The sequence below is a fragment of the Pongo pygmaeus genome, chromosome 1 (genome assembly GCF_028885625.2).
Source record: "Pongo pygmaeus isolate AG05252 chromosome 1, NHGRI_mPonPyg2-v2.0_pri, whole genome shotgun sequence".
NCBI classification, from domain to species: domain Eukaryota; kingdom Metazoa; phylum Chordata; class Mammalia; order Primates; family Hominidae; genus Pongo; species Pongo pygmaeus.
Genome location: NC_072373.2, coordinates 774,815 through 802,545, shown reverse-complemented (window position 1 = coordinate 802,545; position 27,731 = coordinate 774,815). Strand labels below are relative to the sequence as shown.

Sequence of the window (27,731 nt, the reverse complement as noted above, 5' to 3'; positions counted from 1 at the left end):
AACTATTTCTCTTTCTAGAATTTTATTGAATATTCATATGAATCTTAATATAGAAGGTACAAGGCAATGTAGTGCTCAATATTTTCAACTTTATCACTTATAAATTGTTATAAATTTGTGATATATCTTGCCACAGTCTCTGTGACAGGACAAACTCAGTGAAGACAATTTTAGCACATGGGTATGAAGGGAATTTTGAGGCAATGAAGGGAGGTGAAAAAATACAACACAAATAAGAGTGCATTTATATAAATTCAGCCTAAACTAATGTAACTGAGAAAAGTCAGCAGGATATGAGGATTTACATTTGTTATTCAATTGTTTTAATACTTCATCATTCAGTGGAGTTTAAAACATGGTAAAAATGTCTAAATGATCGAGTAGAATTATTCAACATTTTATTTCAATTTAGTGACTGGGAAGGAATGATTCTCAAATGTAAAGAACACTTTGCCAACTTAAAAAGAAACATAGGAACAAGCTAACTTGACCAGATAGCTTCCTTCTTGGAGTAATATTGCAGACCTACTTAAAGAAAAATTATGATGGAAATTTGAGTCAATACAGTTTTGTTTGCATAAATTAGTGTATTACAACAGTTGACAAGATCAAGGCAACTGGGAATACTACGGTATGATGCTCACAATAGGTGGTTCCATAAAGTAAGTTGAGATTAGTTATTTTCTTGAAGTGAATTCAGCTAATACGTACTGGGAATTATTGAGGCAATAATATAAAGTCTTTTCCCCTGATTGATCTTAAAAGCCCACCTCCTCCTGAGGACAAAACAAGGGAACTCTGTGGCAGGAAACCCTCAATACTAAAGATCCTAGAGATGCCCATTTCTCATTCTGAAGACATTGACTGGACCTGGATCTGAGCTACCACTAATCAGCTTTATCCAACTTCTTGATAACGATTTGTTTTAAAACCAGAATGGAGGAAAGTTGCATCCTGTTTCTCTCTTCATACTGATTGAGAAAAATGATTTGTTTTTCTTTTAAAAATTGCTATTCTATTTCATGAGAGTCCCATAAGGAGGTTCCCTCTCTATCTTCCCAGCACTGAAGAGATATCTTTTGGTAGGTTTGTATTCTCAGGTCACAGTTGTAGTTGAATTAAAATTTAAACTACTTTTGAGTTTTTTTTTTCTGTCTTACCCACAATGTTATTCACAATTTATTTAAATAAATAAAACTCAAAAAAGTATACTTTACTACTTCATATTTAAAAAATTGTATTTCAACCCATCAGGCCAAATTCAAGATTCCATCTCCTCCGCAGATTTCTTCTAACTCTTTTGTCGCTCCTAGATTATTCAGCTTTCATTATTGCTGATTTTAGTCCCTTCAGTAAAATGTGATGCATGAATAAATATAAAAAGTACATTTCTGTCAAATAAGTCTACTCACCAGGCTTGTCTTTCTGTTTATGAATTCATTTTTTATTGCCTGGAATAATTTTCCTTCACAAATTGGCTTTGGTGATACATTTAGAATTATCTCATAGAATAAAATCTAAATGCCACAACATACAAGAAATATAACTCTAAATTAGAAAACCCTATGTTTTCCCAAAATCTTCTAGTTATTGCATATCATTTTGTGGAATGCATATATGGATAAACCTTTCCTGTGATCTGGTCTCTTTCTCACTTCCTCAGAGTCTTTGCCAAATGCCATTAGATGTGTGAGGTTTCCCTTGACTACTCTGTTCAAAGCTGAACATGCTCTTGCAATTCAAACACCTTTCTTTGACTTTTCTCTGAAGCATTTATCCTCTTATGACATAAAGTGGTTTATATGTCATCACCTGACCTCACTCCCTATGACCTGTATGGGCATGAGCCTTCTTTGTTCTGATTATTGTGGTAGCCCCAGTGCTCAACACATAGCCAGGCTTCATAAGAATTTTTTGAAAGCATGCATCTCATGTTTTTCTGAAATTCTGTTTTTCTTTGTACTTATTCTTCAGAGGAGATATTGGGTGTATTAGTTTCCTAGGAATGAGAATACAGAGTATCACAAACTGGTTACCTAAAACAACAGAAATTTGTTTTCTCACAGTTCTGCAGGCTAGAAATCTGAAATCAAGTTGTCAGCAGGGTTGGTTATTTCTGAGGGCTGTAAGAGGAGGAATATTTCCCATTACTTTCTTCTGGGTTCTTGTGATAACTAACAGTTTTTGGCATTTCTTGGTTTGTAGATGCATCACTCCAATCCCTGCCTCCCCCATCACATGGTATCCTCAGTGCCTCAGTCTTCACATGGCCACCCTCTTATCAGAACATGAGTCATATTGGATTAGAGAGGCCCACTCTGCTCCAATATGACCTCACCTTAACTAATTACAGTCTTTATGTTTTTCCAAACAAGCTCACAGACCTGAATATCCTTTTGACAAAAAAAAATATAATTCAATCCATAACACAGGGCTATAGAAAAAAGGGCCTAGGTTTTAGATTTGCATAATTGAAAATCCTTTCTGTGTATCCACTTAGTGTATAGAAAAGTCACTATGAGGAGTAGATCAAATACTCTAAACTATAAAGTAATAGGCAACCAAACAGTTTCTGTTAACACTGGTAGAAAAGTGCCTACTATAATGTGAACAAAGACACAAATTTACTTTCAATTTCTAGTATTGTGCTGGTCACAGGCTGACTGAAGCTGAATTCTGTATCAACTTATCTGTAAAAGACTTCTGATTTCTAAGGAAGTATCTGTTTGCTTTGGAGACATATTCTTTTTGGAAAACTCCATCAATAATGTATTAAATATTGTTATTCTAATATTTCAGTTGAGAAAAAGGACATTCTGAAGAGAAACTTAGGACAGGCTCCATAATTTTATCAGTGAGGCAGTGCTGAAAGAACACATTTTGTTCTGATTCTATACTTTTTGAACTTTTAGTTTCTTACTTCTGGTCATGCTGTATTGATCACTGACCTGCAAAATTTACCACAGTCACATGCTTTATAAGGTACTGGGTAAAGTTTTACCAAATCAGTGAACTGGTTTTGTGTTACTAGGTAAAAGGCACATTCGTCATGGCATGGGTGAATCAGACCTTCAACTCTGACTTCATCCTCCTGGGAATCTTCAGTCACAGCCCCACCCACACCTTCCTCTTCTTTCTGGTCCTGGCAATCTTTTCAGTGGCCTCCATGGGAAACTCTGTCATGGTTCTCCTCATCTACCTGGACACCCAGCTCCACACCCCCATGTACTTCCTCCTCAGTCAACTGTCCCTCATGGACCTCATGCTCATCTGCACCACCGTACCCAAGATGGCCTTCAACTACTTGTCTGGCAGCAAGTCCATTTCTGTGGCTGGCTGTGCCACACAAATTTTCTTGTATGTATCACTGCTTGGCTCCGAATGCTTTCTGTTGGCTGTTATGGCTTATGACCGCTACACTGCCATTTGCCACCCTCTAAGATAAACCAATCTCATGAGACCCAAAATTTGTGGACTTATGACTGCCTTCTCCTGGATCCTGGGCTCTACGGATGGAATCATTGATGCTGCAGCGACATTTTCCTTCTCCTACTGTGGGTCTCGGGAAATAGCCCACTTCTTCTGTGAGTTCCCTTCCATACTAATCCTCTCATGCAATGACACATCAATATTTGAAAAGGTTCTTTTCATCTGCTGTATAGTAATGATTGTTTTTCCTGTTGCAATCATCATCGCTTCCTATGCTCAAGTTATTCTGGCTGTCATTCACATGGGATCTGGAGAGGGTCGTCGGATAGCTTTCACGACCTGTTCCTCTCACCTCATGGTGGTGGGAATGTACTATGGAGCAGCTTTGTTCATGTACATACGGCCCACATCTGATCGCTCCCCTACACAGGACAAGATGGTGTCTGTATTCTACACCATCCTCACTCCCATGCTGAATCCCCTCATCTACAGCCTCCGCAACAAGGAGGTGACCAGAGCATTCAGGAAAGTGTTAGGAAAGGGCAAGTGTAGAGAGTGAGTACTTTGTAAACTTTATGCTTTGCTGTCTGCTAAATTCTTTTAAATGTCCCTTTTTTTCCATTAAGTCCTCAAAATAGCTTTCATTTCGTATATAAATGGGCACCTATATAATCTATTTCAGATAAACTATTTTAAATATTTCTTGTTTTATATTCAATTCGGTTGTTACTACAATATAAGGCATTTTCAATAACGACATTAAAGTTTATTAAATTTTTTTATTTAAATAGGTTTTTGGGGAACAGATAGTGTTTGGTAACATGAATAAGTTCTTTAGTGGTGATTTCTGAGATTTTGGTTCATCCATCACCCAAGCAGTGTTCGCTGTACTCAATGTTTTTTCTTTAATCCCTCTTCACCCCTACCTTTTCTCCAGGTCCCCAAAGTCCAATGTATCATTCTTATGCCTTGGTGTCTCATAGCCTGGCTCCCAGATATGAGTGACAGTATTCAATGTCTGGTTTTCCATTTCTTCATTACTTCACTTAGAATAATAGTCTCCTATTCTATCTTGGTTTCTGCAAAATGCTATTATTTTTTCCATTTTTTGGCTGATAGTATTCCATGGTATATATATATAAAACACCTTTTCTTTATTCACTTGTTGATTGATGAGCTTTTGGGTTAGTTCCATATTTTTGCAATTGCAAATTTTTGTGCTATAATCATGTGTGTGCAAGTACTTTTTTTGTATAATGACTTCTTTTCCTCTGGGTATACACCTAGTAGTGGTGTTTCTGGATCAAATGGTAAATCTACCTTTAGTTGTTTATGGAATCTTCACAGTGTTTTCATCTTCACAGTGTTTTCCATAGTGGTTGTACTAGTTTACATTCCCACCAAGAGTGTAAAAATGTTCCCTTTTCAGCACATCCTGCCAACATATATTTTTTTTTTGATTTTTTGATTTTGGCCATTCTTGCAGGACTGAGGTGGTATCACATTGTGGTTTTGATTTGCATTTCCCTGATAATTAGTGATGTCCAGCATTTTTCCATATGCTTGTTGGCCATTTGTATATTTTCTTTTGAGAATGGTCTATTCATGTCCCTTAGCCCACTATTTGATGGAATTTTTTTTTCTTGCTGATTTGTTGGAGTTCTTTGTAGATTCTGGAAATTATTCCTTCATCAAATGAATAGACTGTGAAGATTTTCTCCCACTCTGTGGGTTGTCTGTAACTCTCCTGATTGTATCTTTTGCTGTGCAGAAGCTTTTTAGTTTAATTAAGTCACATCTATTTATTTTTGTTTTTGTCACATTTGCTTTTGGGTTCTTGGTCATGAAGTCTTTTCCTAAGCCAATGTCTACGAGGGTGTTTCTGATGTAATCTTCTATAATCTTTATGGCATCAGGCCTTAGGTGTAAGTCCTTAATCCATCTTGAGTTGATTTTTGTATAAGGTGAGAGATGAGGATCCACTTTCATTCTCCTACATGTGGCTTTTTAATTATTCCAGCACCATTTGTTGAATACCTTGTCCTTTCCCCACTTTATGTTTTGGTTTGCCTTGTTGAAGAACAGTTGGCTGTATTTGACTTTATTTCTGGGTTCTCTATTGAGTTCCATTGATCTATGTGCTTATTTTTATACCAGTACCATGTTGTTTTGATGACTATGCCTTTATAGTATAGTCTGAAGTCAGTTAATATGATGTCTCCAGATTTGTTCTTTTGCTTAGTCTTGCTTTGGCTATGCAGGCTCTTTTTTGGCTCCATATTCATTTCAAGATTGTTTCTTCTAGTTCTGTGAAGATTGATGGTGGCACTTTGATGGGAATTTCATGGAATTTATAGACTGCTCTTGGAAGTATTGTCATTTTCACACTACTGATTTTACCATCCCTGGGCATGAGATGTGTTTCCATTTGTGTGTATTGTCAATGATTTCTTTCAGCCGTGTTTTGTAATGTTCACTGTAGAGGTCTTTCACGTCCCTGGTTAGGTATAGTCCTAAGGTTTTTTGTTCTTGTTGTTATTGTTGTTTTTGCAGCTATTGTAAAATGTGTTGAGTTCTTGATTTGATTCTCAGCTTGTTCGCTGTTGGTGTACAGCAGAACTACTGATTTGTGTACATTAATTTGGTATCCTGAAACTTTGCTGAATTTATTTACCAGTTCTAGGAGCTTTTTGGATGCATCTTTAGGGTTTTCTAGGTATACAATTATATCATCAGCAAACAGCAACAGTTCTACTTCCTTTTAACCAATTTGAATGCCCTTTATATCTTTCTCTTGTCTGATTGCTCTAGGTAGGACTTTCAGTACTATGTTGAATAGAAGTGGTGAAAATGGGCATCCTTTTCTTGTTCTAGTTCTCAGGGGAAATGCTTTCAACTTTTTTCCATTTGGTATAATGTTGGCTGTGAATTTGTTGTAGATAGCTTTGATTATCTTAAGGTATGTCCCTTCTATGCTAATTTTTCTTAGGGTGTTAATTGTAAAGGGATGCTGGATTGTGTCAGTTTTTTTTGTGTGTGTCTATTGAGATAGATGATCGCATGATATTTGTTTTTAATTCTGTTTACGTGGTGTATCACATTTATTGACTTATGTTAAACCATCCCTCCATTCCTGGTATGAAACCTTCTTGATCATGGTGGATTATCTTTTTGACATGCTGTTGGATTCAGTTTGGCCGTATTTTTGAGGATTTTTGCATCTATATTCATCAGGGATATTGATTTGTAGTTTTCTGTTTTTTGTTGTGTGCACCCCTGCTTTTGGTATTAGGGTGATAGTGACTTTATAGAATAATTTAGAGAGGATTCCCTCTTTATCTTTTGGAATAGTGTCAATAGGATTGGTACTAATTCTTCTTTGAATGTCTGATAGAATTCAGCTGTGAATCAGGTCCCGGACTTTTTTTGTGTAGGCAGTTTTTTTTTTTTTTTTTTTTTTTATATATATATATTTTTTATTATACTTTAAGTTCCATGGTACATGTGCACAAAGTACAGGTTTGTTACATATGTATACATGTGCCATGCTGGTGTGCCGCACCCATTAACTCGTCATTTACATTAGGTATATCTCCTAATGCTATCCCTCACCCCTCCCCCAACCCCACAACAGGCCCCGGTGTGTGATGTTCCCCTTCCTGTGTCCAAGTTCTCATTGTTCAATTCCCACCTATGAGTGAGAACATGCGGTGTTTGGTTTTTTGTCCTTGCAATAGTTTGCTGAGAATGATGGTTTCCAGCTTCATCCATGTCCCTAAAAAGGACATGAACTCATCATTTTTTATAGCTGCATAGTATTCCATGGTGTATATGTGCCACATTTTCTTTTCTTTTCTTTTTTTTATTTATTTATTTTTATTTATTTTATTATCATTATTATTATTATTATTATTATACTTTAGGCTCTATGGTACATGTGCGCAACGTGCAGGTAAGTTACATATGCATACATGTGCCATGCTGGTGTGCTGCACCCGCCAACTCGTCATCTAGCATTAGGTATATCTCCCAATGCTATCCCTCCCTCCTCCCCCCAACCCCACAACAGTCCCCGAAGTGTGATGTTCCCCTTCCTGTGTCCATGTGTTCTCATTGTTCAATTCCCACCTATGAGTGAGAATATGCGGTGTTTGGTTTTTTGTTCTTGTGATAGTTTACTGAGAATGATGATTTCCAATTTCATCCATGTCCCTACAAAGGACTTGAACTCATCATTTTTTATGGCTGCATAGTATTCCATGGTGTATATGTGCCACATTTTCTTAATCCAGTCTATCATTGTTGGACATTTGGGTTGGTTCCAAGTCTTTGCTATTGTGAATAATGCTGCAATAAACATACGTGTGCATGTGTCTTTATAGCAGCATGATTTATAGTCCTTTGGGTATATACCCAGTAATGGGATGGCTGGGTCAAATGGAATTACTAGTTCTAGATCCCTGACGAATCACCACACTGACTTCCACAAGGGTTGAACTAGTTTACAGTCCCACCAACAGTGTAAAAGTGTTCCTATTTCTCCACATCCTCTCCAGCACCTGTTGTTTCCTGACTTTTTAATGATTGCCATTCTAACTGGTGTGAGATGGTATCTCATTGTGGTTTTGATTTGCATTTCTCTGATGGCCAGTGATGGTGAGCATTTTTTCATGTGTTTTTTGGCTGCATAAATGTCTTCTTTTGAGAAGTGTCTGTTCATGTCCTTCGCCCACTTTTTGATGGGGTTGTTTGTTTTTTTCTTGTAAATTTGTTGGAGTTCATTGTAGATTCTGGATATTAGCCCTTTGTCAGATGAGTAGGTTGCGAAAATTTTCTCCCATTCTGTAGGTTGCCTGTTCACTCTGATGGTAGCTTCCTTTGCTGTGCAGAAGCTCTTTATTTTAATTAGGTCCCATTTGTCAATTTTGGCTTTTGTTGCCATTGCTTTTGGTGTTTTAGACATGAAGTCCTTGCCCATGCCTATGTCCTGAATGGTAATGCCTAGGTTTTCTTCTAGGGTTTTTATGGTTTTAGGTCTAACATTTAAGTCTTTAATCCATCTTGAATTGATTTTTGTATAAGGTGTAAGGAAGGGATCCAGTTTCAGCTTTCTACATATGGCTAGCCAGTTTTCCCAGCACCATTTATTAAATAGGGAATCCTTTCCCCATTTCTTGTTTTTGTCAGGTTTGTCAAAGATCAGATAGTTGTAGATACGTGGCATTATTTCTGAGGGCTCTGTTCTGTTCCATTGATCTATATCTCTGTTTTGGTACCAGTACCATGCTGTTTTGGTTACTGTAGCCTTGTAGTATAGTTTGAAGTCAGGTAGTGTGATGCCTCCAGCTTTGTTCTTTTGGCTTAGGATTGACTTGGCGATGCGGGCTCTTTTTTGGTTCCATATGAACTTTAAAGTAGTTTTTTCCAATTCTGTGAAGAAAGTCATTGGTAACTTGATGGGGATGGCATTGAATCTGTAAATTACCTTGGGAAGGATGGCCATTTTCACGATATTGATTCTTCCTACCCATGAGCATGGAATGTTCTTCCATTTGTTTGTATCCTCTTTTATTTCCTTGAGTAGTGGTTTGTAGTTCTCCTTGAAGAGGTCCTTCACATCCCTTGTAAGTTGGATTCCTAGGTATTTTATTCTCTTTGAAGCAATTGTGAATGGGAGTTCACTCATGATTTGGCTCTCTGTTTGTCTGTTATTGATGTATAAGAATGCTTGTGATTTTTGTACATTGATTTTGTATCCTGAGACTTTGCTGAAGTTGCTTATCAGCTTAAGGAGATTTTGGGCTGAGACAATGGGGTTTTCTAGATATACTATCATGTCATCTGCAAACAGGGACAATTTGACTTCCTCTTTTCCTAATTGAATACCCTTTATTTCCTTCTCTTGCCTAATTGCCCTGGCCAGAAATTCCAACACTGTGTTGAATAGAAGTGGTGAGAGAGGGCATCCCTGTCTTGTGCCAGTTTTCAAAGGGAATGCTTCCAGTTTTTGCCCATTCAGTATGATATTGGCTGTGGGTTTGTCATAAATAGCTCATTATTTTGAGATACGTCCCATCAATACCTAATTTATATTGAGAGTTTTTAGCATGAAGGGTTGTTGAATTTTGTCAAAGGCCTTTTCTGCATCTATTGAGATAATCATGTGGTTTTTGTCTTTGGTTCTGTTTATATGCTGGATTACATTTATTGATTTGCGTATATTGAAGCAGCCTTGCATCCCAGGGATTAAGCCCACTTGATCATGGTGAATAAGCTTTTTGATGTGCTGCTGGATTCTGTTTGCCAGTATTCTATTGAGGATTTTTGCATCAATGTTCATCAAGGATATTGGTCTAAAATTCTCTTTTTTTGTTGTGTCTCTGCCAGGCTTTGGTATCAGGATGATGCTGGCCTCATAAAATGAGTTAGGGAGGATTCCCTCTTTTTCTATTGATTGGAATAGTTTCAGAAGGAATGGTACCAGCTCCTCCTTGTACCTCTGGTAGAATTCGGCTGTGAACCCATCTGGTCCTGGACTTTTTTTGGTTGGTAAGCTATTGATTATTGCCACAATTTCAGCTCCTGTTATTGGTCTATTCAGAGATTCAACTTCTTCCTGGTTTAGTCTTGGGAGGGTGTATGTGTTGAGGAATTTATCCATTTCTTCTAGATTTTCTAGTTTATTTGCGTAGAGGTGTTTGTAATATTCTCTGATGGTAGTTTGTATTTCTGTGGGATCGGTGGTGATATCCCCTTTATCATTTTTTGTTGCATCTATTTGATTCTTCTCTCTTTTTTTCTTTATTAATCTTCCTAGCGGTCTATCAATTTTGTTGATCCTTTCAAAAAACCAGCTCCTGGATTCATTTATTTTTTGAAGGGTTTTTTGTGTCTCTATTTCCTTCAGTTCTGCTCTGATTTTAGTTATTTCTTGCCTTCTGCTAGCTTTTGAATGTGTTTGCTCTTGCTTTTCTAGTTCTTTTAATTGTGATGTTAGGGTGTCAATTTTGGATCTTTCCTGCTTTCTCTTGTGGGCATTTAGTGCTATAAATTTCCCTCTACACACTGCATTGAATGCATCCCAGAGATTCTGGTATGTTGTGTCTTGGTTCTCGTTGGTTTCAAAGAACATCTTTATTTCTGCCTTCATTTCGTTATGTACCCAGTAGTCATTCAGGAGCAGGTTGTTCAGTTTCCACATAGTTGAGCGGTTTTGAGTGAGATTCTTAATCCTGAGTTCTAGCTTGATTGCACTGTGATCTGAGAGATAGTTTGTTATAATTTCTGTTGTTTTACATTTATTGAGGAGAGCTTTACTTCCAAGTATATGGTCAATTTTGGAATAGGTGTGGTGTGGTGCTGAAAAAAATGTATATTCTGTTGATTTGGGGTGGAGAGTTCTGTAGATGTCTATTAGGTCCGCTTGGTGCAGAGCTGAGTTCAATTCCTGGGTATCCTTGTTGACTTTCTGTCTCGTTGATCTGTCTAATGTTGACAGTGGGGTGTTAAAGTCTCCCATTATTAATGTGTGGGAGTCTAAGTCTCTTTGTAGGTCACTCAGGACTTGCTTTATGAATCTGGGTGCTCCTGTATTGGGTGCATATATATTTAGGATAGTTAGCTCTTCTTGTTGAATTAATCCCTTTACCATTATGTAATGGCCTTCTTTGTCTCTTTTGATCTTTGTTGGTTTAAAGTCTGTTTTATCAGAGACTAGGATTGCAACCCCTGCCTTTTTTTGTTTTCCATTTGCTTGGTAGATCTTCCTCCATCCTTTTATTCTGAGCCTATGTGTGTCTCTGCACGTGAGATGGGTTTCCTGAATACAGCACACTGATGGGTTTTGAGTCTTTATCCAATTTGCCAGTCTGTGTCTTTTAATTGGAGGATTTAGTCCATTTACATTTAAAGTTAATATTGTTATGTGTGAATCTGATCCTGTCATTATGATGTTAGCTGGTTATTTTGCTCGTTAGTTGATGCAGTCTCTTCCTAGTCTCGATGGTCTTTACATTTTGGTATGATTTTGCAGTGGCTGGTACCGGTTGTGCCTTTCCATGTTTAGCGCTTCCTTCAGGAGCTCTTTTAGGGCAGGCCTGGTGGTGACAAAATCTCTCAGCATTTGCTTGTCTGTAAAGTATTTTATTTCTCCTTCACTTATGAAGATTAGTTTGGCTGGATATGAAATTCTGGGTTGAAAATTCTTTAAGAATGTTGAATATTGGCCCCTACTCTCTTCTGGCTTGTAGGGTTTCTGCCGAGAGATCTGCTGTTAGTCTGATGGGCTTCCCTTTGATGGTAACCCGACCTTTCTCTCTGGCTGCCCTTAACATTTTTTCCTTCATTTCAACTTTGGTGAATCTGACAATTATGTGTCTTGGAGTTGCTCTTCTCGAGGAGTATCTTTGTGGCATTCTCTGTATTTCCTGTATCTGAATGTTGGCCTGCCTTGCATTCTCCTGGATAATATCCTGCAGAGTGTTTTCCAACTTGGTTCCATTCTCCCCGTCACTTTCAGGTACACCAATCAGACGTAGATTTGGTCTTTTCACATAGTCCCATATTTCTCGGAGGCTTTGCTCGTTTCTTTTTATTCTTTTTTCTCTAAACTTCCCTTCTCGCTTCATTTCATTCATTTCATCTTCCAGGGCTGATACCCTTTCTTCCATTTGATCGCATCGGCTCCTGAGGCTTCTGCATTCTTTATGTAGTTCTCGAGCCTTGGTTTTCAGCTCCATCAGCTCCTTTAAGCACTTCTCTGTATTGGTTATTCTAGTTATACATTCTTCTAAATTTTTTTCAAAGTTTTCAACTTCTTTGCCTTTGGTTTGAATATCCTCCCATAGCTCGGAGTAATTTGATCGTCTGAAGCCTTCTTCTCTCAGCTTATCAAAGTCATTCTCCGTCCAGCTTTGTTCCGTTGCTGGTGAGGAACTGCGTTCCTTTGGAGGAGGAGAGGTACTCTGCTTTTTAGAGTTTCCAGTTTTTCTGCTCTGTTTTTTCCCCATCTTTGTGGTTTTATCTACTTTGGTCTTTGATGATGGTGATGTACAGATGGGTTTTTGGTGTGGATGTCCTTTCTGTTAGTTTTCCTTCTAACAGACAGGACCCTCAGCTGCAGGTCTGTTGGAGTACCTGGCCGGCCGTGTGAGGTGTCAGTCTGCCCCTGCTTGGGGGTGCCTCCCAGTTAGGCTGCTTGGGGGTCAGGGGTCAGGGACCCACTTGAGGAGGCAGTCTGCCCGTTCTCAGATCTCCAGCTGCGTGCTGGGAGAACCACTGCTCTCCTCAAAGCTGTCAGAGAGGGACATTTAAGTCTGCAGAGGTTACTGCTGTCTTTTTGTTTGTCTGTGTCCTGCCCCCAGAGGTGGAGCCTACAGAGGCAGGCAGGCCTCCTTGAGCTGTGGTGGGCTCCACCCAGTTCAAGCTTCCAGGCTGCTTTGTTTACCTAAGCGAGCCTGGGCAATGGCGGGCGCCCCTCCCCCAGCCTCGCTGCCGACTTGCTGTTTGATCTCAGACTGCTGTGCTAGCAATCAGCGAGACTCCGTGGGCGTAGGACCCTCTGAGCCAGGTGCGGGCTACACTCTCCTGGGGCACCGTTTCCTAAGCCCATCAGAAAAGCACAGTATTCGGGTGGGAGTGGCCCGATTTTCCAGGTGCCGTCTGTCACCCCTGGAAAGGGAACTCCCTGACCCCTTGCGCTTCCCGAGTGAGGCAATGCCTCGCCCCTGCTTCGGCTGGTGCACGGTGCTCTCACCCACTGACCTGCGCGCACTGTCTGGCACTCCCTAGTGAGATGAACACGGTACCTCAGATGGAAATGCAGAAATCACCCGTCTTCTGCGTCGCTCGCGCTGGGAGCTGTAGACTGGAGCTGTTCCTATTCGGCCATCTTGGCTCCCCATGTGCCGGCAGTTTTTTTTTTTTTAATTACCATTTCAGTCTCACTGCTTGTTTTTGGTCTGTTCAGAGTTTCTATATCTTCTTTGTTTTAGCTAGAATGGTTATATATTTCCAGGAATTTATCTATCTCCTCTAGGTTTCCCAGTTTATTCACATTAAGGTGTTCATAGTAGCCTTGAATACTCTTTTGTATTTCTGTGGAATCAGTTGTTATATCTCCCATTTCATTTCTAATTGAGCTTATTTAGATCTTCTTTCTTTTTCTTGGTTAATTTTACTAATGGTCTATAAATTTTATTTATCTTTTCAAAGAACCAGCTGTTTGTTTCATTTATCTTTTGTATTGTCTTTTGGTTTCAATTTCATTTAGTTCTGCTCTGATCTTTGTTATTTCTTTTCTTCTGCTGGGTTTGGGTTTGGATTGTTCTTGTATCCCCAGTTCCACGAGATGTGGCTTTAGATTGTCTATTTGTGTTCTCTCAGACTTTTTGATGTAGGCATTTAATGGTATGAACTTTCCTCTTAACATTGCTTTTGCTGTATTGCAGAGGTTTAGATAGGTTGTGTCACTATTATCATTCAAGTTAAATAATTTTTAGTTTCCACCTCTATTTCATTGTCGACTCAATGATCTTTCAGGAGCAGATTATTTAATTTCCATGTGTTTGCATGTTTTTGAGTGTTCTTTTGGGAGTTGATTCCAATTTTATTCCACTGTGTTCTGTGAGAGTACTTGATATAATTTCTATTTTCTTAAATTTATTGAGATTGCTTTGTATCCTATCATATGGTCTTAGAGAATGTTCCATGTGCTGATGAATAGAATGTATATTCTACAGTTGTTGGGTAGAATAGTCTGTAAATAGGCTGGGCACGGTGGCTCACGCCTATAATACCAACACTTTGGGAGGCCAAGTTGGGCAGGTCAGCTGAGGTTAGGCGTTCGAGAACAGCCTGGACAACATGGCGAAACCTCATCTCCATAAAAATAAAAATAGCCAGGTGTGGTGGCAGGCACCTGTAATCCCAGCTACTCAGGAGGCTGAGGCAGAAGAATCACTTGAAACCCAGAGGTGGAGTTTGTAGTTAGCTGAGATCATGCCATTGCACTCCAGCCTGGCTACAAGAGCAGAACTGCATCTCAAGGAAAAAAAAAAAAAAAAGAATGTTGTGTAAATATCTGTTAAGCCCATTTGTTGTGGGGTATGGTTTCAGTACATGGTTGACTTTCTGTTTTGATGACCTGCATAGTGTTCTCAGTGGTTTATTAAAATCTGCCATTATTTTTTATAAGAATTTTTTATTGTATTTATTTTATATATATATATATATTTTTATTATACTTTAAGCTCTAGGGTACATCGAACACCACATGTTCTCACTAATAGATGGGAATTGAACAATGAGAACACTTGGACACAGGAAGGGGAACATCGAACACCACCACTATTTTTGTGTTGTCATCTATCTAATTTCTTAGGTCTAGTAGTAATCGTTTTATAAGTTTGGGAGTTCCACTGTTACGGGCATTTATATTTGTGATTGTGATATTTTCCTGTTGGCCTAGTCCTTTTATCATTATATAATGTCCCCTTTTGTCTTTTTTAACTACTGTTGCTTTAAAGTTTTTTTTTTCTGATATAATAATAGCTACTCATGCTCACTTTTGTTGTCCATTTGCATGGAATATCTTCTTCCACCACTTTAAGTTTGTATAAGTCCTTATGTGTTAGGTGAGTCTTTTGAAGATGAAGAAACATCTTTGGTTAATTCTTAACCATTCTGCCATTCTGTATCTTTTATGTGGAACATTGAGGCCACTAACATCTATGTCAGTATTGAGATGTGAGGTACTATTCTATACATTGTGCTATTTGTTGCCCGAATACCTTGGTTTTTTTTTTCATTCTGTTATTGTTATGTAGATCCTGTGAGATTTATGCTTTAAGGAGGTTCTATTTTGGTGTATTCTAAGAATTTGTTTCAAAATTTAGAGCTCTTTTTAGCAGTTCTTATAATGCTGGCTTGGTAGTGTTGAATTGTCTCAGCATTTGTTTTTCTGGAAAAGACTGTCTCGTTCTTTCATTTATAAAGGTTAGTTCCATTGAATACAAAATTCTTGGCTGATAACTGTTTTGTGTAAAGAGGCTGAAAATAGGTCCACAATTCCTTCTAGCTTGTAAGGTTTTTCATGAGAAATCTGCTGTTAATCTGGTACGTTTTTCTTTATAGATTACCTGCTGCTTTTGTCTCATAGCTCATAAGATTCTTTCCTTCATCTTGACTTTAGATAACTTGTTGATTATGTGCCAGGTGATGAGATCTTTTGCAATGAGTTTCCCAGGTTTTCTTGGAGCTTCTTGTGTTTGGATGTCTAGATCTCTAGCAAGGCTGGGGATGTTTTCTTCAATTATTCCCTCAAATATGTTTTCCAAACTTTTAGATGTCTCATCTTATCAGGAACATCAATTATTCTTAGGTTTGGACATGTAACATAGTCCCAAATTTCTTGGAGGCCTTGTTCATTTTTTAAAATTCTTTTTCTTTGTCTTGGATGGATTGAGTTAATTAAAAAACCTAGCCTTCAATCTCTGAGGTTCTTTCTTCTGCTTGTTCGATTCTATTGGTCATGCTTTCCAGTGCATTTTGCATTTCTCTCAGTGTTTCCTTGATTTCCAGAAGTCGTGATTGTTTTTTATTTATGCCATCTATTTCATTGGAGAAATTTCTTTTCAGATCCTGTATCATGTTTTTGATTTCTTTAAGTTGGACTTCATCTTTCTCTGGTTCCACCTTGATTAGCTTAATAATCAACCTTCTGAATGCTTTTTCTGGCAATCCAGAGATTTCATCTTGGTTTGGATCCATTGTTGGTGAGCTGGTGTGATCTTTTGGGGGTATGAATGAACCTTGTTTTGGCATATTACCAGAATTGTTTTTTGTTTCCTTCCCATTGGGTAGACTTGTCAGAAGGAAGAGCTGAGATTCAAGGGCTGCTATTCAGATATTTTTGTCCCACTGTGTGTTCCCTTGATGTGGTGTTCTCCCCCCTCACCTAGGAATGGGGCTTCCTGAAAGCCAAACTGTATTGGTTTTTATGCTCTTCTGGGTCTAGCCACACAACAAAGCTACCAGACTTTTAGCGGGTACTGGGGAATGTCTGCAAAGAGTCCTGTGATGTGATCCCTCTAAAGGTGTTGCAGCCGTGAATACTAGCACCTGCTCAGGTGGAGGCAGCAGGGGATTTAAGTGGACTATGTAAGGGTCCTTGGGTCCTTTTTGTGTTGGTTGTGGTTGGCCTCCAGCCAGGAGGTGGCGCTTTCCAGAGTGCATCAGCAGTGGCCCTGTAGGGAGGATGCAAACTTGCCCTACCTACAACTGGTCAAGTATTCAGGTTTCTAAGGTGGTGGGCAGGGCCACAGAGCTCACAGAGATTATGACCTTTGTCTTGAGCTACAAAGGTTGGTAGATAAATACCACCAGGTGGGGGCAAGTATAGGTGTGTCTGAGCTCAGCCTTGCCTTGGTTGGGCCTTGCTGCTCCTGCTGCTGTAAGGGATGGGGGTATGGTTTCCAGTCTAATGGAGTTATATTCCCAGGAGGACTATGGCTGTCTCTGCTGCAGCACAGAGGTTACCAGAGAAGTAGCAGAAAGCCAGCCGTCACAGGCCTTGCTCAGCTCCCACACAGCCTGCAGTTCTGAAGGCCAATCTTACTTCCCTGTTGCCTCCACAACAGCAACAAGTCTATTTGCAGGCAGCTGGTGACCAGGGCTGACAACTTGCCCCAGACCATGGGCCTGTCTTTTGAGAAACCAAACAGGCTCACAAGTTCTGAGCATCTCGGGGAGCCTGCATCAGTGATCCAGTTCCTTCAAAGGGTCTCTGGATTCTCTCAGCTTTCCTGGTATGTTCCTGTAGTAGTTCTTGGTGCAAACATTCACAATGTGAGTTTCCACATGCTACTCTGTCCATCTGAGTAGGAGCTGAAAGCTAGTCCTCCCTCCTATCCATCATCTAAATCAGGATGTTAAATTTCCATGTTTTTTCAGTATTATAAACTGCATTGTGTGCAGCCACGTAGCAAAGAAATCTTCCTTTCCAAAGGTATAAACTCAAAATTTTATTGAACGTCTTGAAATTCACTTTGAAATAAAAGTTAATACACCAATTTTTACATATTTAGTCAGCGTTTCTTCTTGATTTTTTTTATTTTTGGTGGCTCTTGGAAGATACTGCTGTAACTTCAACCCAGACAACATCTTAATTTTTCACCTCTAATTGCTTCCATCCAAAAAATTTAACTTATATTATGGGATACTAGATCCAACTCTCTTTCAAGTTGTTAAAATTAATCAAATCTTCATGCACTGATCCAACAAAGAAATAGTTTTGTTATTTAGATTCCCAGTGAATAGATAATTTACAAGTGCCCCTAAATTACACACTGATACTTAAATATTTTAGTAATGATTATTGGACTTACATTGAAATTCACAATATAAGTAAACTTTTCTGAATTTTCAAATGTAAATATCTTTTTACATAATAGTAAGAATAAAATTTTTGTAACTCTGTTGCTGTCACATTCCCAATAATGAAAAATCATTTAATCTTAGTTGGACTGACTTTATTTGTCTTATTGATTCATGGGTGAAGCAAATTTTTCTATAATTGGTAAATGTTTCAGTGGTTCTGCTTATTGAAAAGGATTAGAGTTTTTGGAATATATTTCCAGTCCTTGAAGTTGTTTTAAAGAAAATCATATCAGGCATATGGATTAAATGGCCAAAGACATATATCCACAGTGGCTCAAAGTAATAAACTAAGAAAATAACATTTAGACTTTATTCCATGACTATAATAGATGTTCCTTACCTTGAAATGAGTAGTGAACCTGTACATAAAACAAAAAGTATGGTAATAGCTAACAAATATTTTTAATATTAATCCATAATATTATACATTAATGACTATGCATCACAACAATGTATATATTGGGTTGAAGGAAATAAAGAGAGAATATTCAATAATCCTTATGTTTTTTTATTATACTTTAAGTTCTGGGGTACATGTGCACAATGTGTAGGTTTGTTATATAGATATACGTGTTCCATGTTGGTTTGCTGCATCCATCAACTCGTCATTTACATGAGGTATTCCTCCTAACGCTGTCCCTCCCCCAGCCCCCCACCCAATAATCCTTATCTTTTTGACAATTAAGAAAAAAGCGTGATCATAGTTATTTAAAATCACTTGGCTAAATTAGAAAATTAAATTTTGTAATATCTGCTTTTAAGCATAATACACTTTTGATTACATAAAGTTAGATTTATTTATATCCATAAATCTATGGTATTATGAGATATAGATAATTTCATTCAGGCCACCATCTGATTTTTTAAAACTCAAATAGTTTCTAAATTATCAAAATTATTTTCTAATCCAGTTGTTTTTTTCTTCTTGGTCTAGTATTAAGTATTTTACTGAAGTTAATTTATAATTTGAAACGTAATAGTTTTTGCAAGTTAATTGAAATTACTGGTAAGGAAAAAGAATCTAGACACTATTTAAATTTATATAGACCATGCAAAACAGAAACCAGGCTCATGTCTTTGTTCCTGGTGTCTCCTATGTCCAGCAGGGAGCACAATATTCATTCTGTAGAGTGGTGTTCTACAATGCCCTATTTGTTTCAAACTCAATGTTACCAATAATTTAACATCTTCTTACATCATTTTGTTTTACTCATGTTATAAAAGATTATGTATCTCTGTGGGTATGGAATATCCAGTATGTATTTTAAAATTTCTGAAACCACTGAGAACAATAAAAACATATTTAATAGATTATTATTTGTGAAGATAATTACCATCATTCTGGTCACTGAAGAGTAAGCTGTCTTTGCTGTTTTTTCCTTCTTCCTCCATATCTCTGTTTCTTTGATGTTCACTAAAAATGGTTAGCATTGCTTGGTACTGAAACATCAGAGTCTGTTTCTAAATCTAGAGGCTGTCTCTATTAGTGTTCAGGAAATTTTCTCTTCATATCATGTAAAAACAATACATATCTCCATTTTTCCTGATATCTCCAGCCCCTGCTCTTGTCTCATTGTACCCACCAAACTCCCACTTCCATCAGTCCTGCTGATTATCAACACAACTTTGTTAGTGGACATTCAAGACTATCTGCAACTATTATTGCTTACACCCTAATCATAATAATGTGTAACATTTTTTTCCTTTCATATGTATATATAATTGTATACAAACACGTACACACACATATATAATTTAACCATTTAATGAGGCCATTTGTACTTACATCAATGTAACTCTAGAACAAAATACCAGAAGCAAAATGTATAATAGCATAAAACCTCAACATTGGTTCATTTTGAAAAATGTGGATATGATATTAATTCAACAATAACTCAATTCACACACATATCTTTGTATCAGCCTTATATTGTTTTATGCTTTTTAAACTTGTACTATAGGCTCCTACCTGCAGCCTCTACTATGTGTACCTTATGTGCGCATGTGTGTATGCACACATACACACACACACACACAAACGAAGTGTCTATTTTTTTGGGTACTTAGATGACACTTTAGTTCTGCGATCTTACTGGTATTTCTGGCCATATCATGGTTCCTTGGTTTTGGGATTAGAACAAGTTCCTCTGGCAGTATGGGTCCAATTAGGAGACAGAAAGTACAAGGGGATTTTTAAAAGGAGACATTTAATATACAGAATTGCTGTCTATAATAAAGTGTAACTATAATGTATATTATTTTAAAACTCTGTATAATATTTGGAATTTCTTGACCTAGGGCAAGGGAGAGTACCCAAAAAAGACCAAGTTGGAAAAGGTGCACAGCTCACTGGAGAAAGGATGGTTCAAAGCAGTAAAGTTTGCTGGTTTAGCCAGGGCAGAGCTGGTATAGAGCTGCTGGGAAAAAAACAGGAAACTGTCCAGAGTGCAGTCCAGAGAGCAGGCAAGCAACAGGCAGTGACCTGGGAATATAGCTGAAGTCCAGGTGCCAATGGAGGTAGAAGGACTTCAGAATACAGAGGCTAAATACCATGACAGCAGTGAACTTACAGAAGGAGCTACTGCTCAGCGTGTGACCTTCTGGGCCACAGACAGTATTAAGCATGTTACACAGGCCTTTGTTTCCATGGCAACAGGACTACAGGAAGGTTATGGCCAGACTGACATAGACAGTGTTCTAGGAATCTTCCTGAGGAAGGATCTACTAGAAATTATGGTACTCAAACCTCTCTGACATCCTCCAGAGATTGTAGAAAGTGTCTTCTGCCAGCAGAGTCCCTCTAGTACTAAATACTGAAAAAGCCTAATGTCATGTTCACTTTAAATGAAAAACACTCAAAGAAATTCCATTGTTCACCACAGAAATTATATTAAAGGATGCACTTGGAGCTGAAGGACAATAGATCGAACATTCACACTCTATTGTTTTGGCCAGTCAGCTTCCATATGCAGCTTTCAATACATGTTTGACCTTTTTTATAATAGCAAAACAATTCTATATTCCTGTAGTAGCAACATATATCTGTAGCTCTTTCAAGTAAAGAAGTTCTCACTCTTCCCTAGAATAATAAGACACACAATCCTAACAATCATTTATATATTGTGGGCTATATTAATTTTTTCCAACTTAGTCATGGTCTCACTGAATACATTATCACCTAAGGACTAAGTTGTAAAATTTACCTCCAGTAAGTCTTACATAATTTTTAAGTGAGAAGCTATAGAAAAATAGAATGATTAGTATATGTACAAATAAACACCCGCATGTAACAAGCATAGAGAAAATATGAACTGCTACCACAATCCTCATTTCTATAACTGGATATTAATTTGTAATTAATATTTATTGCTTCTTTCTTCAATCTGTTCCATGTAATACCCTGAGCTTTTTTTTTAAATCATACTTTAAGTTCTAGGGTACATGTGCACAACGTGCAGGTTTGTTACATATGTATACATGTGCCATGCTGGTGTGCTGCACCCATTAACTCATCATTTACATTAGGTATATCTCCTAATGCTATCCCTTCCCCCTCCCTCCACCCCATGACAGGCCCCGGTGTGTGATGTTCCCCTTCCTGTGTCCATGTGTTCTCATTGTTCAATTCCCACCTATGAGTGAGAACATGCGGTGTTTGGTTGTCTTTTCTTGCGATAGTTTGCTGAGAATGATGGTTTCCAGCTTCATCCATGTCCCTGCAAAGGACATGAACTCATCCTTTTTATGGCTGCATGGTATTCCATGGTGTATATGTGCCACATTTTCTTAATCCAGTCTATCATTGATGGACATTTGAGTTGGTTCCAAGTCTTTGCTATTGTGAATAGTGCTGCAATAAACATACGTGTGCATGTGTCTTTATAGCAGCATGATTTATAATCCTTTGAGTATATACCCAGTAATGGGATGGCTGGGTCTAATGGTATTTCTAGTTCTAGATCCCTGAGGAATCGCCACACTGACTCCCACAATGGTTGAACTAGTTTACAGTCCCACCAACAGTGTAAAAGCATTCCTATTTCTCCATATCCTCTCCAGCACCTGTTGTTTCCTGACTTTTTAATGATTGCCATTCTAACTGGTGTGAGATGGTATCTCATTGTGGTTTTGATTTGCATTTCTCTGATGGCAAGTGATGATGAGCATTTTTTCATGTGTCTTTTGGCTGCATAAATGTCTTCTTTTGAGAAGTGTCTGTTCATATCCTTCGCCCACTTTTTGATGGGGTTGTTTGTTTTTTTCTTGTAAGTTTGTTTGAGTTCTTTGTAAATTCTGAGTATTAGCTCTTTGTCAGATGAATAGATTGCAAAAATTTTCTCCCATTTTGTAGGTTGCCTGTTTACTCTGATGGTAGTTTCTTTCGATGTGCAGAAGCTCTTTAGTTTAATTAGATCCCATTTGTCAATTTTGGCTTTTGTTGCCATTGCTTTTGGTGTTTTAGACATGAAGTCCTTGCCCATGCCTATGTCCTGAATGGTATTGCCTAGGTTTTTGACTAGGTTTTCTTCTAGGGTTTTTATGGTTTTAGGTCTAACATGTAAGTCTTTAATCTATCTTGAATTAATTTTTGTGTAAGGTGTTAAGAAAGGGATCCAGTTTCAGCTTTCTACATATGGCTAGCCAGTTCTCCCAGCACCATTTATTAAATAGGGAATCCTTTCCCCATTTCTTGTTTTTGTCAGGTTTGTCAAAGATCAGATGGTTGTAGATGTGTGGTATTATTTCTGAGGGCTCTGTTCTATTCCATTGGTCTATATCTCTGTTTTGGTACCAGTATCATGCTGTTTTGGTTAATGTGGCCTTGTAGTATAGTTTGAAGTCAGGTAGTGTGATGCCTCCAGCTTTGTTCTTTTGGCTTACGATTGTCTTGGCAATGCAGGCCCTTTTTTTATTCCATATGAACTTTAAAGTAGTTTTTTCCAATTCTGTGAAGAAAGTCATTGGTAGCTTGATGGGGGATGGCATTGAATATATAAATTACCTTTGGCAGTATGGCCATTTTCATGATACTGATTCTTCCTATCCATGTGCATGGAATGTTATTCCATTTGTTTGTATCCTCTTTTATTTCATTGAGCAGTGGTTTGTAGTTCTCCTTGAGGAGGTCCTTCACATCTCTTGTAAGTTGGATTCCTAGGTATTTTATTCTCTTTGAAGCAATTGTGAATGGGAGTTCACTCATGATTTGGCTCTCTGTTTGTCTGCTATTGGTGTATAGGAATGCTTGTGATTTTTGCACATTGATTTTGTATCCTGAGACTTTGCTGAAGTTGCTTATCAGCTTAAGGAGATTTTGGGCTGAGACAATGGGGTTTTCTAAATATACAATCATGTTATCTGCAAACACATTCTTTACTAGGTAAAGTGACCCAAACCTTTATTTTCAAATGTTCTGAGTCATCAGTCATTCTGCATTTTTTTTATTTGTGTGATTTTATGGTTATTTATATTGTCAGTCATGAAAACATTAAAAGTTACACTAGGGAATTCCCTGGGCCCGACTTACAGAATTTCTTCCTTTTATTGGATAGCAGCAACCAAAGTTTTGCCTAGGTAAGCAGTATCAATCACCCCATTCCATAAATTGAGCTCTCTTTTTATTTATAGGTTCAGTGTCATAAGGGGCATTAAATGGTTGAATGTCAGTTTCATCTTCTAATTCAGGGCTACTATAGCTGCATTCACAATGGAATAATTTTCCCCTTATGGAACCAAACCTTCAAACCAACAGAGGTCAAAATTTCTAGGACAGAAAGTAAATATTCTGCAAATGGGTAATTAAATGTAATGTTGAGAGGAGCCACCGTTTCTATTACTTCATTCTCAGACTCATGGATTCTGGCCTGGAAGGAGACAGAATTCTATAAGCAAATCTATACCCCGTAAAGCAGAACCCCGTCTGATCAAGGGGTTGTTTCCTGAGTGGTGCTGCAATTAAATCAACTCCACCCTTCCATTAGGCCAACTTCTTCTGGGCAATGAGGTATATGGTAATGCAAGTTGATTCTATGACCATAAACCCATTGTTGCGCTTCCTACGCTGTGAAATATTTCCCTTCATCTAAGTCAGTTCTCCATAGAATACCATGATAGTGGATTAGACATTCTGTGAATCCACAGTAGTGGTGCTGGCAGAGCATTATCATCAAGGAAGGCAAACACATATCCAAAATATGTGTTTTTTCCAGTGAGGACAAATATTTGTTTCCTCCACTGTGGAGTAGGTCTATTGGTGGCAGTCTGTTATCCAGGGTAATAATATGATGTGAGGAACTCAGTGTTCTTCTCTGCTTTTTGCAGAATAAGCACTCAGTAATAGGAGTAACCAGGTTATTTCAATAAGGGACAGTTTAGAATGTTGAGCTCAGGCATAGCCTTCATCCATGCCACTATGGTCATTTTGTTCAGGGACCATTGACCAGGAAAAGAAGCTGACTAAGTTTTATACAGTGCATGATTTCATTCAATGCGGGATAAGAGTTTCCTCTAGGACAGATGCTTTTGGACTGTATAAAACACAGATATCTTCACAATCCATGCCAGTTATGAGAGGTTTACCCACATACTTCCTCATCAAACTTCCTTGCCACCAATCTTCTGATTTTTTTCCTTCCAGGTTCTTGACTGTCAGAAAAATCATTCACCACTGATATGTAGAGCAGTTGTGCTGCAGCCTGATTCTTCAGCAGAGACTTTCCTTGCTCTAGTCTCCACTCAAAACAGACAGCCTTACAGTGACTCTGTAGATGGGTCAATGTAAAACACTCAAATGTGGTCTATGCTGCTTCCAAAATCCAAAATATTTGCCTATGTCTTTATGGTAGGTCCTGGTAGGTAAATCAACTTGTTTTCTACCTAGGAGGGAATATCTCCTTATGTTTTAGATCACTGTAACCTTCACTGAGATGGTGAATTCTTTAAATTGTCTGGGGCTATTTTCTAGCCTTTTACTTCAATACACCTTATTATAGCATTTAAAGTCGTTGCTACTTTCTACTAAATAGAACCAATCAGCATAAGTTCATCAATATAGTAAACCAATGTGATGATCTTTGGAATATCAAGAAAATAAAGATTTCAGCAGACAATATTATGGCAAACAGTAAAGAAATTTGTGTAGCCCTGATATAACATATATATTGCTGGCCGCGACAGGTAAAAGCAAACTGCCTGTTGTGGTAGTTATATATTGTTATAGAGAAAACAGAAAACAAGTTAATGGCCACATACCGAGTAGCAGGAGTTGTTATAATTGACTGCAGAAAAGACAGAATATTTGAGACAGCAGGTTTTATTGGATTTACCCTTTGGTTAAGTTGATGATAGCCCACAGTCGTATTCTAATATCCATCTGACTTCTGCACAGGCTGCAACGATGAACTGAATGAGATGTGATTGTTATCACTGCTTCACCTTTTTTTATGTCTTTGAAAGTAGCATTAATCTCTGCAACTCCCCTAGGGAGACACCTTGCTTCTGGTTTACTGTCTTGGCAGAAAGGTGAAGTTCCAGGTGGTTTCATTTTGCCTTTTGCATTATAATATCCCTCATCCCATGGGTCAAATTCTCAACTTCAGGATTCTACCAGTATGATATTTACCAAATATGCTTATCCCAATTACACATTCAGGAACTGGGGAAATAGCAACAGGGTGGTTCTGTGGACCAACAGGTCTCACCGTGAGTCAGACGTGAGCTACAACTCCATGTATCCCCTGACCATCATAAGTCTCTACTTTGACTGGTCAACCACAATGATGTTTTGACATACCAGAAATTAGCATCATTCAGAGCTGGCGTTTAGTAATCCTTCAAAGTTGTGGCTACTTTCTTCCCCTAATGTGTGGTTACTCTAGTAAATGGCCTCAGGCCAGGTTCAGAAAAGTTCGAAGACAGTAACTTATCCATATCAACTCATCTATACCCATCTAGTGTTATATTTTTCTCTATTTGGTTTGCCATCCTGAGAGTTTCTTCACACACACGTTGCCTAGCTACCTGCTTCACACAATATTGCAATTATTTTAGTGCATTAACTACTTTCTCTTAGATCATAGTGTGAGCTTATCTCTTGGAACATGTTGAAATTTGACTCTAGTTATGTGTCTAGTGTCAACAAGGGGTGATTGTGTTAGGCCCTAAGGATGATGATAGTTTACTTTCAATGGCCTTCCCAACAGGTATTGCATGTTTTCCAACTAAGGAAGGCTACTCAGATATCAGAGGGCAAGCTGCTTTCACTGGAAAAGGAGTGTCTTTGTCCATTTGGGCTGCTGGATAACAAAATACCATAAACTGGGTAGCTTATAAGCAACAGAAATGTAAACCTTGCAGTTCTGGAGGAAGGTGCTGGCAGATTTGGTGTCTTTTGAGGGTGTGCTTCCTAGTTCACACTCAGAGCCTTCTTGCTCTATCTTCACGTGGTAGAAGAGACAGCTAGTTCTCTTGTGTCTCTTTTATACATGTGCAAATGCCAATCATGAGGTCTCCTCGTTCATGATCTAATCAACTCCTCCCAAATACACGTACTATTACCATCATCTTGGGGGTTAGAATTTCAACGTGAATTTTGTGAGGACACAGGCATTCAGACTATAGCAGGTGGATTAAAATGACTTGGGATTTCAGGATTGTCAGTTATACCTTAGTATAACCAAATGTCTCTATTCAATTTCTAGGCTGTGAATCTGTCTGGTCTTGGGCTTCTTTTGGTTGTTAGGCTATTAATTACTGCTGCAATTTCAGAAAATGTTATTGGTCTGTTCAAGGATTTGACCTCTTCCTGTTTTAGGCTGGGGGGTGTTCCTGTGTCCAGGAATGTATCCATTTCTTCTAGATTTTCTAGTTTATTTTCATAGAGGTGTTTACAGTATTCTCTGATGTAGTGTGTATTTCTGTGGGATCAGTGGTGATATCTCTTTTACTACTTTTTATTGTGTCTATTTGATTCTTCTCTCTTTTCTTCTTTATTAGTTTGGCTAGTGGTCTATCTATTTTGTTAATCTTTTCAAAAAACCAGTTCCTAGATTCATTGATTCTTTTGAAGGATTTTTTGTCTCTATCTCCTTCAGTTCTGCTCTGATCTTAGTTATTTCTTGTCTTCTGCTAGCTTTTGTATTAGTTTGCTCTTGCTTCTCTAGTTTTTTTTTTAATTGTGATGTTTGTGTGTTGATTGTAAATCTTTCTTGATTTCTGATGTGGGCATTTAGTGCTATAAATTTCCCTCTAAACACTGCTTTAGCTATGTTCCAGAGGTTCTGGTACATTGTCTCTCTGCTCTCATTGGTTTCAAAAAGCTTCTTTATTTCTGCCTTAATTTCATTGTTTACCCAGTAGTGATTCAGGAGCAGGTTGTTCAGTTTTCATGTAGCAGTGTGGTTTTGAGTGAGTTTCCTAATCTTGAATTCTAATTTGATTGCACTGTTGTCTGAGAGCCTGTTTGTTACAATTTTTATTCTTTTTGCATTTGTTGAGGAGTGTTTTACTTCCAGTTATGTAGTTGATTTTAGAATAAGTGTTATGTGGCACTGAGAAGAATGTATATTCTGTTGATTTGGGGTTGAGAGTTCTGTAGATGTCTGTTAGGTCTACTTGGTCCAGAGCTGAGTTCAAATCCTGAATATCCTTGTTAATTTTCTGTCTTGTGGATCTGTCTAATATTGACAGTAGGGTGTTAAAGTCTCCCACTATTAGTGTCTGGGAGTCTAAGTCTCTTTGTAGGTATCTAAGAACTTGCTTTATCAATCTGGGTGCTCCTGTATTGCGTGCATTTACAGGAATTCAATATTTAGAATATTAGCTCTTCTTATTGCATTGATCCCTTTACCATTATGTAATGCCCTCCT

The 27,731-nt window shown here is 38.1% G+C and overlaps 1 protein-coding gene across 1 annotated transcript; it reads left to right on the top strand.

Annotated features, from left to right (window-relative positions):
* The first annotated feature begins 3,049 nt into the window (after positions 1 to 3,049).
* Positions 3,050 to 3,988, top strand: LOC129033149 (olfactory receptor 2M5-like). Its single transcript, XM_054481224.1, is given in 1 exon segment — positions 3,050 to 3,988. A coding segment is annotated over 1 exon segment (939 nt).
* The last annotated feature ends 23,743 nt before the right edge of the window (positions 3,989 to 27,731 follow it).